Here is a 16,984-nt window from a genome sequence, read left to right on the forward strand (position 1 = left end):
GAAACGATGCAAAGGGCTAATCACAAAGGATGGTTTCTCCCCAAGAGGGATGTGGGCGCTGGAGCACCCTGAGAAAGCTGGCTTAGAAGCGTGGTCGGACATTAGAACTGTACATGTGGTGGCTCGGCATCCGGAGACCTACTTTAGGAATGCTCTTAAAGAGGGTTGGAGTAAGTATCTCGTCCTTTGAAAATTCCTCTCTTTCTATTTGTGCTTCACGTGTTGCAGGGGTCCACATTTTTGTTGATCCTGTGGGCACCTTTGGAATTGTGATGCAGAGTGGTGGGCGCAGCCACAAAATGGCTGCCACAGATTGGCTATCCCAGGAGGCGGAGACAGCCACAAAATGGCTGCCGCAGTTGAGATTCAGTGTTGCAGTAAATATCTCGTCCTTTGAAAATTCCTCTCTTTCTATTTGTGCTTCACGTGTTGCAGGGGTCCACATTTTTTTTGATCCTGTGGGCACCTTTGGAGTTGTGATACAGAGTGGTGGGCGCAGCCACAAAATGGCTGCCACAAATTGGCTACCCCAGGAGGCGGAGACAGCCACAAAATGGCTGCCGCAGTTGAGATTCAATCACTCAGTGGCGATCCCTATGCTCTGATGGTGGCTGCTACCAAACCAACTTTTAAAAAGATCTGCACAGCCAATCAGAAACCTGGTGGGGCAAAAGCTCCACCCACTTCCTAAAAACACTTGGCAGGCACCAGGAAAGGTCTTAGTGGGCAACCATGTTCAGGACCTCTGATTTATTGCTCCTTCTGCTTATCACTTTACGAAGAACTTTGAGTACCTCCGGAGATTCAGGATCCTGTTTCCAGTAAATGTTCTGTGACTTCTCAGGAAGTGATCCTTCCAGTTGAGAGAGAAGTAATCATAGGAACTGGTGCATGACATGTTCTTTTGATATTTATATTCCCCATGCCTCCTCCACATGAGGCCTGCTGGGTGAACTTGGGCCAGTCACCGTTCTCTCAGAACTCTCTCAGTCCCACCTATCTCACAGGGTGCCTGTTGTGGGGAGAGGAAGGGAAGGAGATTGTAAGCCGCTTTGAGACTCCTTAGGGTAGAGAAAAGTGGGGTATAACAACCAACTCTTCTTCCTTTTCAACGGATAGGTTTTGATCAAGTCAATGAGAATCCTGGTATTTCTATCCTCAACAACTATGGGATGTATTCAGTCAGCACGCATTTCAATTCTGACTCCAGGTTTACAGCGCTGATCTTGGGATTGGTGCCCAGAGTTTGGCCCTGTAGCCAGAAATTTCAGGATATTTCTGGGATTCGTTTTGCCAAGTTTTGTAGCAGCACACTCCACCATGACCAAGAAATGGAACTCGGAATGAAGCTTGTGGACAGGAGTTGGTTTGATCGCCAATGATTCTGCCATGTTCTGTGGGACAAAGTAGGCAACGGAGGTTTCTCTACTATAGCCAGGCATTTAGGTCACCAGGAAGGAGAGGCATATGCTTAACCTCTGTTCCAGTGGCGTCACTGAATTAACTCCTGATTGATACAAATTAATGTTTTCCTGGTGCTCTTATGAGGAAGTTTGTAGGGTTTAGTAGTATGGAATGGGTTTTCCCTATGAAAGGGCCCGCTTTCACTCCCTGGGCACCACTAGTTAGGATTAGGCAGATCATGAGAGGGGGGGGGCAGGAAGGGTTGCATCGGTGCTTAGTTCTTGTGGCCCTTTCTTACATGCCCAGGGAAATGCTGATCATCACTTTGGGGACAGGAAGCAAATTTTCTCTAGGCCAGTTTGGCCAGGGATTCTGGAAGGTGGAGTTTTATTTGCCATCTTCTGTGCATGGAAACAAGGTTCACTGGGTGTGTGTGAGATGGAGGTATTTGTGAATTTCCCGCATTGTGCAGGGTGTTGGACTAGATGACCCTAGAGGTCCCTTCAGCTCTTTGATTCCATGATTCTAGTTAAATGATCTCATGCTTTAGGACATTGTTCTGAGACCCTGGAGAGCCCCTGCTAGCCAGAGTAGCCACGACTTCATACAGTGCAGCCAGGGTCACGTCGTGGTTACAGTTCACCATCAAATCTAAAGTAGATAGATCCAGGTGGGTAGCTGCATTGGTCTGAAGCATCAGAACAAAGTTTAAGTCCAGTGTTACCTCCAAGACCAACATTAAACTTTGTTGGTCTTCAAGGTGCCACTGGACAAACTTTGTTCAAATCTGAAGTAGTTCTTCTCCAAAAGAATGTCAATAAGTTCCATCAGGAAAAAAGTAGGAGGGTGTAAATTAGGACGTGTCTTGGATGAGAAGGTGTTTCAGACTTTTTCAGGATTTGCCCCCTGGGAGATCGTTGGGACTCCTCACATTGTGGTGTTATAGTGCCTTTGCTGTTGTGCCACGATGCCGAGTCATCAACGTTACGATTTACAGCCGTTTGTATGTCTTCTGGCTGTCAAATTGTTTAGAACGAACTTGAATGAGTGATGCAGCAGAACTGAACCAGGGTTTTATAACAGGATCAGTAGGATACCCCTCTCCCAAATGCTAGCGAATGCAAAGGGTTTGAATGGATTAACTTTGAAAAGTAATCCTGTAAAACAGATTGTGCTAGTCTCAATTGCCGGTTTAATTTTGTGGGAGTCAAAAGCAGTGTCTCTGTGCAACTAGTTAAGTCACTTATATTTGTTTGATCAGCACACCTTGCTAATTGACTGGGAAAGCATGTCGGCTGCCTTGCCTCCGCCGCAAGAAATAGAGAGATTTGTTTGTCACACAGTTTCATTGGCACCAGAACCTTTTCAAAGGCAGCAATTGAAATGAAAGCGCTGCAAATCAGGTCTGTGGCCAGTGAGCATGGATTTTTCACCATGCATTTATCAACAGTGCTGGCTGATGACTATGCTTCTCCCGAATATAAGGGATCTCTCAGATCTTGAAAACAAAAAGACAGTTCGTTCTAAAGGGGGGGAGGGAAGTCGATGCAGCTATTTAGAAGTTGACATGCCTTAGTACGTCCAAGTGGTCCCAGTCAGTGTTCCCTCTAAGCTGAGTTAGTGTGAGCTAGCTCACAGTTTTTTAGACTCCAGCTCACACATTTTTGTCTTAGCTCGGGAAGGATGGCTGCAGAGCAAACTAATTATGCAGTAGCCAAATCGCTCGCTCACAACTTTAATGCCAGTAGCTCACAAAGTAGAATTTTTGCTCACAAGACCCACAGTTTAGAGGGAGCACTGGTCCCAGTGCGCATAAAAACCTCGTTGGTCTCCTGCCCTGCTTTCCATTAGCTTGTGAAGTTTAGGCGTACTTCCCCTCTGCTGTGTCTCATGAACACACATGCAGCTGCCTTATACTGGATCAGAGCCTTGGTCCATCAAGGTCAGTATTGTCTACTCAGAGGAGCAGTGGCTCTCTGGGGTCTCAGGCAGAGGACTTTCATAGCACCCGCAACCTGATTCTTACTGGAGATGCCGGGGGAGTAAACCTGGGATCTTCCTGGGTTGCCATCCTCCAGGTAGGGCCTGGAGATCTTCAAAGGAAGTTTACAAAACTAGTAAAGGGCCAAAAGTTATAAACAACAATAGGTATAGACAAAAGTTGTTGTTGTTCAGTCGCACAGTCGAGTCTGACTCTCCGCGACCCCATGGACCAGATCATGCCAGGCCTTCCTGTCTTCCGCCGTCAATGTCATGTTCAATGTCATGTTCGTTGCATCTATGACACTGTCTAACCATCTCATCCTTTGCCGTCCCTGTCTTCTTTGACCTTCAGTCTTTCCCAGCATCAGGGTCTTCTCCAGTGAGTGCTCCCTTCTTATATGGTGGGCAAAGTATTTGAGCTTCAGTTTCATTATCTGGCCTTCCAGGGAACGGTCAGTGTTGATTTCTTTTAGATTGACTGATTTGATCTTCTTGCAGTCCAAGGGACTCTCAAGAGTCTTCTCCAGCACCATAGTTCAAAAGAATCTATTCTTCGGTGCTCGGCCTTCCTTATAGTCCAACTCTCGCAGCCGTACATTACTACTGGGAATACCATTGCTTTGACCATGCAGACTTTTGTTGGCAGGGTGATGTCTAACCTTGTAAGACCCAAATAAAGCCTCATAAAGTAATCAAAGTGACAAATGCACAAAGAGCCATATATGACCTGATGCCCTTCGGCCCAGAAGAGCTTTCTTCAGAGGTCAAATTGATGTCACCTTGGCCCCGATAAGGCAATTTTACTTGTACTCTTAGGCCCTAAACTGAAAGGTACATATTGGCAATATTACTATCTCCAATATATACAATTGCTTCTGACACAAGGCCAGGTACATTTGTAGCCCTAGAAAAAATTATGTGTGTGTCATTCAGAGCCAGATTGGAAACTTTCATTTTTAGCCCTATATCAGTGGTTTACTGCCTTACAAGTATAACAGGGGCTTTGTTGTATGCTGTATTCTGTACTATTTGACCTCTGAAGAAGGCTCTTGTGGGCCGAAACGCGTCAGGTCGTATATGGTTCTTTGTGCATTTGCCACTTTGATTACTTTATGAGGCTTTATTTGGGCCCCTACAAGGGTTTTTTTTAATGTTTTTTAAATGAACACACATACTTTTATCTATTGATGTTTTTAACTTTTGGCCTTTTACTAGTTTTCTAAACTTCCTTTGGAGGTTTTTGCTTGGTTGGTTTAGTTTCTCTTCCCCGCTCTTCGTAAGGGCCTGGAGATTCCCTGGAATTACAACTGATCAGTTCCCTTGGTGAAAATGGTTGCTTTGCAGGGGGGACTGTATGGCATTATAACTCTGCTCCGAACCCCACCCTCCCCAAGCTCCACCCCCCCCAAATTTCCTGAAGCTTCCCTACCTGGAGTTTGCAACCCTAGACCTTTTGCGTGCCAAGCCTGCACTGACCCCTGGCTCCTCTCTGACGAGAGTAGATAATCCGACCCTTCCCCTGCTTTTATAGCTTTTGCTCTTGCTCTGCTCTCTTTGGGTTCAAAGTAAGACATCTGCCCCATGCAGTGGGTTGCCAGCTCCAGGATGGGAAATTCCAGGAGATTTTGGGGGTGGAGCCTGAGGAGGGCGGGGTTTGGGTCGGCTCAGGTCTTCAATGGGGTATAATGCCATAGGGTCCACCTTCCAAAGCACCCTTTTCTCTGGGGGAACTGATCTCTATCATCTGGGGTTTGGTTGTAATCAGTTGCAGCCTTACTTATCAGGACCCTTATGTCCCTTTTAAGCAGAGGCCCAGGAATGTGTCTCGTAATTCTTTCTGCACATGAAATCCAGCTGTTTCAAGCTTTGTTTTAAAGAAAATAAAAGATGAGTTTCTAGCCCTCATGGTGCAGAGGGGGGCGGGCAATGAAAACGGCAAGGAAATTTTTGCAAAATCGTAGACCACGGAGACCAAATGCATTGGGATTGTACTAGGAAACCCCAGGAGATTTTGGGATTGTACTAGGAAACCCCAGAATTGATTTTGCTGAGCAAGGTGTGTGCAACAAAAGCGCATCCTAAACATTGTTGTACGTCCTGTGCTCAGTGAAGCGCATGAAAGAAGTATGTAAGACCATGAGACCGGTACATAGTGGACTCAGCTCAACTGTGTGGAAGATTCCTGAAACGGAATAAAAGTCCACAACCAATCATTGTAACTCTGTCGTCTCAGAAGGAAAAAGGGAGACTGCTCCATTTTTATGCAGAAATATAATGCAAATATTCTCATGGAATTTTCCTCCCAGTCATGTATTTATTTGTTTGTGTTCTGTTGTAGTTGTTTTAATGTTTTTTAAAATCTTGTTTTAGTGTTTTTATGCTCACCACCTTGGGAACCCTAAAAGTGGGTGGAAAGGCATCTTAAGAATGTTTCAAATAAATATCTAATAATTCTTTTTCTGTCTTCAAACTATCCAGTGGGAGTGGGGCAGACCCCAGAAAACATTCCATATATTATGTCCCAGTTGGTGTCGACTTACCTTGTGGCTAATAGCCACTGATGTACAGAGGGAACTCTCTGTCTGGGGAACTGATGCTCTGTATTCTTGGTGCTTGGGGGGCAACAGTGGGAGGGCATCTGGAATTCTAGCCCTGCTGGGGGACCTCGTGGTGGCACCTGAGTTTTTGGGTGCTGTGTAACACAGAGTGTTGGACTGGATGGGGCACTGGCCTGACCCAACATGGCTTCTCTTCTGTTCTTCTGTTCCCGAAAATCCTGATCCCTTAAGAGATCCTCTACTTTAATACTGACCTGTACAAATTGGAACTTCTTTTGAGTAGACTCAGGTGGCGTGATAGGATTTCACTTCTGGTCCCATCGCTGTGAGTTGGATCCTCCGCCAAACCAGAGGCAGAGAGGCAAGTGTGGCAGAGAGGAAGTGTGGCCTGGTGGGTACAGAGTTGGACCAGGACAGGGGAGACCCGGGTTTAGATCCCTGCTCTGCCGTGGAAGCTTGCTAGGAGACCTCGGATGAGCTACATTTTCTCAGCCTAACCGGCCCTGCAGGGATGTTGTGACGTAGGGGAGAGGAGAGCCACATACGCAGCTCTGGAGTCTTTGGAAGAAGGGCAGGCTACAGTGTTCCCTCTAAGCTGAGTCAGTGTGAGCTAGCTCAGTTTTTTCGCCTCTGGCTCACACATTTTTGTCTTAGCTCAGGAAGGATGGCTCCAGAGCAAACTAATTTATGCAGGGGCCAAATCACTAGCTCAAAACTTTAATGCCAGTAGCTCACAAGGTAGAATTTTTGCTCACAGGACTCCACAGCTTAGAGGGAGCATTGGCTACAACTGTACCAAATATATAGCCTAAGTGAATATCAGTAGAGGTGCTTGACTCTTGCATCGGGAAATGCTGAAGTGCATGTCTTTCCACACGCAGGGCATGTCCAGGTAGCCCCGACTGTGCGCAATGGAAGTGCTGTTTTAATGTTTCTGTTCACCGTAACCTGTGGCTGTGGGGTGCGTCAGCCTGAACTTGTCCTTGCCGGTTTGCATAGCTGGGATTCCATGACCAGTGCGTAGGGGTTTCCGGTTGGGAACTTTCCCTTTCAGTGGTTTCTCTGGTTCCTCGTCACGTGCACCAGCAAGCTGAGCGGGAAGCTATAGATTCGATGCCCAGCTGGTGATTGTGTCGGCTAAGGTGGCGAGTTGGTACATGCGGAAACCCACAGGCGGGCCCCACTCAGCTGTTTATTTCCAAAGCTCGTTTCTTTAAAAAGTTTGTTTTTGATTTTAAAAATATAGAAATAAAACTAATGCAGACAAAGTTGTTGTAAAAACAGTCAGAAGTAATACATAAACACAAAGTTCCGAAATACAAACTACAAGGCTATTATAAAACATCAGTTATACAAGCCTGAAATTCATTTCTCATTCTAAGCAGAAAAGCATTCCATTTTCCAAATGTATCAGACATTTGGCCATGTAGTAGACAGGTTAGTTTACATAGACAGATACATTCTACTGATTTCTCTATCCATAGCACGTTTTTATCCTTTCTTCCAAGGAGCTGGGGACAGCAGTCCTTTTTCCTCCCCTTCTCCATTTTATCCTCACGACAACAATCCTGTGAGGTAGACTAGCCTACGAGATCTTGCGTGGCTGAAGTTCACCAAGTGAGCTTTGTGGCCGACTGGTGTTTTGAACCCAGTTCCCAACACCATAACTGCTACACCGTACTGGTAACAAGGTTGCCAACCTCCAGGTGGGACCTGAACCTCTCCTGGAACGACAACTAATCTCCAGGCTACAGAGATCAGATCCAGTGGAGGAAATGGCAGTTTTGGAGAGCAGACGATCTGGCATCACGTCTCTACTGAGCTCTTTCCCCTTTCCTACTGAGCTCTTTCTCCTCTCCCTACTGAGCTCTTTCCCCTCATCCTTCCCAGGTTCCACCCCCCCAAAGAAAATCTTCAGGTATTTCCCAAGTTGGAGCTGGCAACTTTAACTGGTAATGAAGTTCACTGGATGACCTTCAGGCAGATTTTTCTCTCGCCCTGAAACCATTGTCGGATTCCTCTCACTTCATTCTCTGTGAATGTGGGACGACTTGGTTGGTCTTGGGTGGCTGATTGTGGCAAAAAACCCAGCGGCAAAACCTTGAGCGCTTTTGTATTATGGCAAGAGACTTCTACACGCAACGGCCTGCTTCAAGCGGACAGTAAGGATGCTCTTTATGTAAACTAGACTGAGCATCTCAGGTGGGATATAAATTTAAAATATTCCTTTATGTGTCATCTGTCGTCTCCCCACCCCCACCCCCGCCAAGTCCCAGTCACAGTATTTTCTTTTCCTGGCTGTGCTGGGCTTCTTAATCTGCAGGTTATTGCTCTGGTGTCGCCGGTGCCGCGTCCTTGGCGGTTTGAAAAGCAAGAAGAAGTGACCTCCGACCCAGCAGACCACTGAAAAGTGGAACAGTTTCGGTTGCCGTTAAAACCACGTTTATGAAATCACCTCTCCCTTCTTAACTATCGAAATCTTCTTTGCCTTCCCCATCCCTGAACCTAAAACTCTCATCTGGCTCTCGTGCCCCTTCCCTGCACCACTTTATTTCCCGGCCATGGTGAAGGTGTCCCCCCACCACCACTCTTGCTTCTCCTGGCCCAAGATTCCTGTCCCCCGCCCCCCTGGACTCTTACATACCTAGTTCCGTCCTTGTTTCACTTTTATCTGCAGTCTAAAATAGGGCTGTGGAGCCTAGAGAGGGTGGGGGGATGGGGAGGGGAGGGACCTCAGATAGAGTCTACCCCCCAAAGTAGCCGTTTTCTCCAGGTGAACTGATCTCTGTAGTCTGGAGTTTAGCGGTTATTATGGGAGACCTCCGGGCCCCACGTGGAGGCTGGCACTGTAGTTTGAAAGAACCAGGTCTGCAGGACCTGTATTTGGAGGAACCACTTGACTTTGGCTCTGTACGGGCCTGCTGCCAGTAAATAGGGTTGCCAACCTCCAGGTGGGGCCTGGAGATCTCCCACAATATTAGTTGATCTCCAGACTACACAGATTACTTCATGTGGAGGAAAGGGCAGCTTTGGAGTGTGGACTCCGTGCCGTAACATCCCTGCTTAGCCCCCTCTTCTCCCAAAACCCCACCTTCCCCGGATACTGCCCCTAAACTCCAGGAAAATCCTGAACCTACTTAAGGCAGACAAGGCATGCAAAACTGTTCCTACTTCTTTACTGGTGTTCCGTGTGACCTGCATTGTCTGTCCTCCAGTTACATACAAGCACTGTATAAAGTGATTAATGGTTATATTTTTATTCTAGGTATTTATACCCTTTCTCCTCACTGGGGACCCAAATCCTCCATTTTTCTCCCCATGGCAACAATCCTGTGAGGTAGGGTAGTCTGAGAGAAAATGCCTGGCACAAGGTTGCCCAGCAAGCTTTAGGGTTGCCAGGTCTCCACGACGCGCCGGTGGGGTGGGTGGGAGGGAGACTTCTGGGAGTGGGGCAGGGCTCCGCCCCAGACAATGACATTGCACAGTGACATCCCTGATGCGATGACGTCATGCAAAAGTGATGTCATCATGCCGAGGACGTTGTGTGGCGACACTCTGGTTTGAGGGCAAAACTCTATGGCAAAATTAGGGTCAAACCACAGAATTTTTTCCTCAGACCAGAGCATCACCATGTGATGTCCCTGATATGATGATGTCACTTCCGTGTGATGTCATCACACCGGGGACATCCCGACATGATGTCGCTGTTTGCGGGCGGGGTTTCCCCCGCCAGCCAGATGACCAGTGATAGAAGCCCCCAAAAGTGGGGGGATCTCCCGCCCCGCCTGCGGAATGGGAAACAAGCAAGCTTCCACAGCAGGCTAGGGTTTTGAACCCAGATCCCGTTCCCACACTGTAATCGCTAAACAAAAGCCTGACTTCACTAATACAGGTTTGTGCCGTGTTTTTGCAGGGAAATCCAGATTCTGTGGATCGTTTCTGCTGAGCAGCGGTGCCCACACCCCCTGCCTTTGTTAGAGGCTTAGTATTTGGAATGGTAAGCAAGAGAAGCAGTTTTTCATGGGCGTATTTCCCAACGGAAGTCGACTCAAACGCCTGAAATCAGATGCCAGTGCTGTTTGTGTTGTTCCCTTCGCCTCCAGTTGATGACTCCCCGGTGACTAGGCGAAATACCCCCCGAGCTCCCATTCTGCTGGCCCCCAAATAAAATGGAGGCTCTAGAAGTTGACGATATCAGCCCAGCCTTGGAGGTAACCGAAGACTTCTTCAACACCTTCGATGCTAAGCTGGAGAATGTGCAGCCGGCAAAGGTTTTCGGGATTCAAGAGGTTCCCGAACTCGTTGGGCACGAGGCGTTTAACAAGATCGCAGCCTGCGGAGACTTGAGGAACATCGCTTCTCTGGGGAAGAACAGCCTCGTTTGGGAACACTGCAAAAATGGGCTCCTGGAAGCCAAAGTGGAGACGGCGTTTCCTGCCAAAGAGCCTTTTGGGGTTCAGAGGGGAACCGTTCCCGACAACCTTTCCTGGATGGAGCAGAGGGAGGACTCGACTTTTAACATCTTCAATATAGGCCAGAGGAGGAGGGATCGGCCCCATTCCGTGAACGACATCCTCGTGCAGAGCGAGGAAGCGGCCTTCAAGCCGGGCCATAACCGGTCACGCTCGGATATCAGCCGCGTGGACTGGGGGGTGGTCTTAAATGGTGCCCCTCCGCAACAGGCATCCAATCAAAGCAACAGAAATCCCAAGCTTTCATTCATGCCAAATGGATTCCAAAAAGGAGAGGACCTTCAAGGGAACTCTGGTAAGCGTTCACGCCTCGCTGCAACTAACTTTTTAGTATTTCTCTTCTTAGGAAAGAGAAGCGCAATACAGTCAGGAGGAGAGGGGCAGTTGCTCAGTGGTGGATCCTGTGCTTTGCATGCAGGAGGTCCCAGGTTCAATCCCTGGCGTCTCCAGTTAAAAGGACCAGGTGGTAGGCGATGTGAAAGACCTCATCCTGAGCCCTTGAAAAGTCCAAATAGACATCATTCTCCTTGGTAGACCAAGTCAAGTTGAGAGGATGAGAGATGAAGTTCTGGACTTGCTAGGGAAGTTATAAACCAGTGAGTTGCCTCATCTTGTTGGCATACATCCAAGAGTTCTTAGGGTACCTAGATATGAAATTGTTGACCTAGTAACTATTATAAGTAAATTGCCATTAAACTGAGTCCCTGTACTGGAGCACTGGAGAGTGGCAAATGTTATACTAGTTCAGTCAGTTAGTCAGTTTATTATTACAGTCTTCGACCAGTACATAACAATTTAAAAGACAAACAGAAAAAGTCCCGATACTATCCTAGCTGGTTATGAGCCAGTAAAAACCTTAGTAACATAAAAGCTTATAAGTTATATAAAATATAATACTAGTTTTTTTAAAGGGATCCAGAGGGGAACCAGGAAATCGCAGGCTCATTAGCCTACCATCTGACCCAGGCAAATTAGTAGAAAACTTTAATCAACGAGAAAATTGTTAGGCACATAGAGGAACAAAACCTGCCGAGGGTGCTGTTTAATTTGTTTATAAACAGCCTTAAACTGGGGGTGAACAGTTTGCCGACAGCACAAAATTGTTCGGCATGGTGTGAAAACCAAGGGTGACTGTGAAGAGCCCCAAGGAGGATCTCCACAAGTAGAGTGAGTGGGCAACCATGTGCCAGATGAAGTTTAGTATTGGTAAGTGTAAGAAGATGCACACTGGAACAAAAAAACCCCAACCTCAGGTATAGGCGAATGCGGTCTGAACTTGCTGAGTCTGAGAGGGAAAGAAACCTCGGGGTCGTAGTGGATAGCTCAATGAAAAGGTCAACCCAAGTGTGCTGCAGCAGTGAAAAAGGCAAGCCCTAAATTGGGGATTATTAGGAAAGAGATTGAAAATAAAACATCCAATATTATAATGCCCCTGTATAGATCTGTGGTGCAGCCTCATTTGGAAGACTGTCTGTTGTTCTGGTCACCGTATCTCAAAAAGGATACTGCAGAGCTGGAAAAAAGTATAGAAGAGGGAAACCAATGTTATTAGGGGGTTGGAAAGCCTTTCCTATGAGGAAAGGCAGTAGGGTATGGGGACTTCTCAGTTTAAAAGGCAACTAAAGAGGAACATGGTAAGAGGTTTATATAGTTATGCGCGGAACAGAGAGACTGGACAGAATTTTTCTTCCTCTCCCATAATACTAGAACTCAAGAGCACCCAGTTAAGTTTAATGGGCAGCAGATTCAGGATGGACGAAAGGAAATCTTTATTCAGTAAGTGGTTTAAAATGTGGAATTCACTGCCACAGGCATCAATGTAAGGGCCACAGGCATGGATGGCTTTAAAAGGGGATTGGACAGATTTATGGAGGATAGGTCTCTTAACAGCTACCAGCCACGATGAGTAAAGGGAACCTCCACATTTGTAGGCAGTAAACCTCTGAGTACCAGTGCCAGGAGGCAGCATCAGGGGTAGGCCTTGGTCTCTGTGCCCTGTTTGTTTGGCCCGTCAGAAGAACCGGCTGGCCACTATGTGAGACAGGATACTGGACTAGATGGACCACTGGTCTGATCCAGCAGGGCTCTTCTTACGCTCTTAAGGATTGGACGCCATATAAGGCAGCTTTGTGTATCTACGTATGAGCTCTGAACCCAGGCTTTAGATCCCAGCTCCAGCATGAACCCAGCTAGGTAGTTTTAGGCAAACTGCTGCCTCTCAAATCTTGGTTTTCTGTTTCCAGAACAGGGAAAATAACCATTTATCTCTGAAAGAGTAGTAGTTCCGAATATTCCTATGTTGAGTGGGCCAGGGGAAACCAAGTTTGGCTTTGGTTTGAGAGCCAGTTTGGTGTAGTGGTTAAGAGCAACATGCTCTCATCTGGAGAACCAGGTTTGATTCCTCACTTTTCCACATGAAGCCAGCTGGGTGACCTTGGGTCAGTCACCTTTCTCAGCACCGACTACCTCACAGGGTGTCTGTTGTGGGGAGAGGAAGGGAAGGAGATTGTAAGCCGCTCCGAGACTCCTTTGGGTAGTGAAGAGTGGGGCATGAAAACCAAATCTCCTCCTCCCCCCCTTCTCCTCCTCCTCCAAGGGCAGCCAGTTCTGAAACCTGTATCAGTTATGCTAACCCCGCCATTTAGAAGGGTGCTAGGGAATATGGAGGTGGTTGTGTTTGTTGAAGATTCTCTTTCTGGTAGCTTCTATCTGGAAGACTGAAGAAATTACTCAAGAATTCCCAGATGCATCTGTCTGTATGGTCCCTTGGTCACGGGATCCCCAAAGAGTCTCTATCAAGAAACACGGGGCATGCATTTGCATTCACAGTATCGAGTTTTCTTGATGTGTTTGTGTGCTCTGCCCCCACTCCATATTTACTATGAGTGCGCATGTATAGATAGCACTGTCAAAAGCGGCACAGCTGAAATGTTTCTTTGGCCCAGTTGCCAGACTCGGAAAATACAAAGACAAATTCTGGCAACGCTGGTAAAACTCTGGCTGGCTGGCTGGCGATCAGCCCTCATCCGGCGAGTGCTCGCATGTGTTCGCTTCATGCTTCTCCCTGAATTTTCTGCTCTGTGCAGAAATCCTTGAAATCACAGCCCATGGCCTGTTGCAGAAGCAGCACCATCTGGTTTAACAGGGAAGGGCGAAGGCAACCGTTCTGGCAGGTTAGCGCGTCTAGAGGTGCTTGCTGCTAAATTAGGGGTGTATGACCCAGACCCATGCAGGGCTGGAGGGCAAGGAGGCATCGCTTCTCCCATTGCTGTCAGATGACAACACACGCACAGCCAGTTTGGCGTAGTGGTTAAGTGGGCGGACTCTAATCTGGGAGAACCGGGTTTGATTCCCCACTCCTCCACTTGCACCTGGCTGGATGACCTTGGGCAAGCCATAGTTCTGGCACAGCTGTCCTTGAAAAAGAGCAGTTTCTGTAAGCGCTCTCTCAGCCCCACCTACCTTACAGGGTGTCTGTCGTGGGGAGGGGGAGGGAAAGGAGTTTGTAAGCCGCTCTGAGACTCCTTTGGGTAGTGAAGGGCGGGGTATAAATCCAATCTCTTCTTCTTCTAAAGGTAAGATACCATTTACATATGGGTGTGTGTGTTCCTAACAGTCACACTGGTGTGGCTCCAGTTGCTCCGCTCAGCAGGAGCTGAAACACCCCTCCAGCCAAAAGATCCTTCCTCATACCCTGGAGGAAGAGCCCCTTAGGTTGGAGGAAAGATTCCCTAGGCGGAAGGAAGACTTCTCATGGGAACCGATCTTGGTCATTTGGAGATCCGCTGTAATAACGGGAGATCTCCAGGAGCTACCTGAAGGCTGGTGACCCTGTTTTTTAAGGGAGGGGCCGTGGCTCAGTGGTAGAGCATCTGCTTGGCATGCAGAAGATCCCAGGTTCGATCCCCGGCATCTCCAGTTAAAAGATTTGACAATAGGTGATGTGAAAGACCTCTGCCTGAGACCCTGGAGAGTCACTGTCAGTCTGAGTATCTGTCTGTCTGTCTAGTACTCCTCATACAGCTATCACCTTGAGCAGAAATTGGAACCAAGAAATATTTTAAAAGACCTTACTCAGTATTATTTCTGTTATATTTGATCATTGCGCCTATGAATTTTGCCACTGAGAGGGTGACACGATCGTTTGTCTCTGAGAGTAGCCATGACCCTTGGGCTCGCACATTTAGCAATTCCATATTTTAAGGGTAAACGTTTCCCTTGCTTGAAAGCCAGTCGAATCCGACTCTACAGGACGCTGCTCATCTCCATTTTCAAGCCGAAGAGCCAGTGCTGTTCCAAAGACATCTCCGTGGTCATATTGCCAGCATAGACGCTGAGGCGCACCGAAGCGGTACCTATTTATCTACTTGCAGTTTCTTGCTTTCAAACTGCTAGGTTGGCAGGAGCTGGGGCCAGAGACGGGAGCTCACTCCGTCACGTGGCACTCGGGTCTCGAACTGCCAACTACCAACCTTACAGTCTGCAGCTAAGCGTCTTAACCACTGAGCCACCACGGCCCCTTATTTAAGTAAAGGAGTGACTAAACTAGCCCTCAACTCGTTAAATATAGGGCACTCCATAATCATATGTTCAGTTGACCAGTCTGAGTAGACAGTACTGACTTTGATGGACCAAGGGTCTGATTCCGTATACATGTTTCATGTGACACAGTTTCATGTGTTCATGTGACTGGTCCTCACCATATCTTATGTCCAGTAGTAAACCCTGTCTACGGTGCACCCCTTGAAGGTGCAGTTAAAACTGCAGTGCCATTTCCACTTCTGTAATCACCCTGGCTCCTTGTCCAACTAGCAGTAAACTGGCTAGTGGTTTTTTGGCACTTGTGGGTATGGAATGAAGGAAGCGTTCAAGGGCTGTAGAAGAGGAGGAACTCTGAAAGGGAGTTGGACACTTCCATGGAGGATCAGTCTGATCAACAGCCATGAGCCATGAGATCGAAGTGGGACATGCATGTTCAAAGGCAGTGAATCTCTGAGTATCAGGTTCTGGAGGACATGAGCCATGAGAAGGTAGTTGGTCCTTCAGCAACTGGTATTCGGAGATAGATCCAGGTGGGTAGCAGTGTTAGTCTGTCCGTGGCAGCAGAAAAGAGCAAGAGTCCAGTAGCACCTTAAAGACTAACAAAAGTTGTGGCAGGGGAGGAGCTTTCTTGAGTCACTCCTTCAGACACCAAAGAAGTGAGCAGTGACTCACAAATGCTCATACCCTGTTAGGGTATGTTGGTTGTCTTTCAGGTGCCACTGGACTCTTGCTCTTTTCTACTGGTATTTACAGACACACTGAATACAAGCTGCTCCGTGCCGTTTTTCCAGGTCCCCCAGAGACATCTGGCCAGCTGTTGCAGGAAACCGAATCTTGGACTAGATGGAGCTTTGACTGGATCCAGCAGAGCCTATCTTATATTTTGACATCATTTGCAGGCCACTTTGGCTTTGCTTTGACCACTTTCTGATTTTTCCTCTTTCAGCACCTGTGGGGAATTTCCCCCCCGCCCCCGGACACCCCAAAGAGAAAAATGTTATCACCTGTTTTCAAAATGCAGCGAGCACACGCACAGCACATTATGATTAGACATAACACAAACAAGGCAAGGGGTTGTACTCTTCCAAATGAGAAATCCGGTGCTGTTCTCAGCTGGCGTTTTATTTTTTCATTCTGTTTCTTCTTTTGGTCCCCGTTTCTCGAGAAATTACTTCTAAAGAAAGAAGAGGCTACCCCAGACGCGAGCTATTTACTGTGATTATCTCCCATTTTCCGTGATGGGCTCCGATTTGCTTGATTTAATTTTCTTGTTTGGCGAAAGCAAATGGGAAAGGTGGCCCAGAAAGCACTCAGTGGGAAGGTATTATGTAGCGGTGGTGGTACCTCCGGCAGGTGAGGGGGGCAAGCGGGGGGGGGAGGGGTGCTAGACCGGACAGCGGCCGGCCCGGAGTGGAGGGGTAGGGGGGATAGCGGTTTTGACTCGGCCTCCCTGCGCCAGCCATCCCGAGAGAATATGCCCATTTTTGAATGTTAATCAAGCCGGGCCACTTGTATTGTCCCGGTTTGAAGTGGGAGCGGATGAAACCAGTTCCACCAGAACTGCAGAGAAGGCAGGGAAGAATGCCTGGCTGTGTGCGATGGGGAAGGGAGAGAGGCCTTTTCTGTCATTCAACAAAAGCCAGGCAGAACCTCTTTAGTGGCGGGGGGGGGGGGGGGGGGGCGGCCAAAGGGGGGGGGGGACGACCAGTTATGAATGTGGGAGAAACTTGAAGTGTCATCTGTGCTTGACAGAAAGGAGAAGGCCCAAGCCAAGTTGCGGTCTGGGCTGCAGCAGCCATGCTGTTTCGTTTATTGGATTAGCGGGGAGGGAAGATGGCTGTCGAATGCGTACCCATTATCTGCACTACAAAGGGATTAGTGTGGGTTTAAAGGAAATTAATGGCTTTCTGAGCTAGCACAGAAATCCTAATTAATATCGGGGCCAGAGATGGGAAGCAAATAATTCCCCCCCCCCCTTGCATTCTCTCTTGCATCCATCTCCCAACACTTTTCTCTCTCTTTTTG

At 47.8% G+C, this 16,984-nt stretch overlaps 1 protein-coding gene across 1 annotated transcript in view; it reads left to right on the plus strand.

The window, feature by feature from the left end:
* Positions 1-16,984, plus strand: part of PLEKHM3 (pleckstrin homology domain containing M3) — a 108,891-nt gene that overhangs the window by 8,994 nt on the left and 82,913 nt on the right. The window contains exon 2 of the mRNA XM_015405942.1: positions 9,859-10,712. Within this exon, the coding sequence (XP_015261428.1) occupies positions 10,115-10,712 (598 nt within the window). The 5' untranslated portion in view covers positions 9,859-10,114. The remainder of the gene's footprint in view (positions 1-9,858; positions 10,713-16,984) is intronic.

The sequence above is a fragment of the Gekko japonicus genome, unplaced genomic scaffold, assembly GCF_001447785.1.
Source record: "Gekko japonicus isolate JY-2015 unplaced genomic scaffold, Gekko_japonicus_V1.1 scaffold317, whole genome shotgun sequence".
Lineage (NCBI taxonomy): Eukaryota > Metazoa > Chordata > Lepidosauria > Squamata > Gekkonidae > Gekko > Gekko japonicus.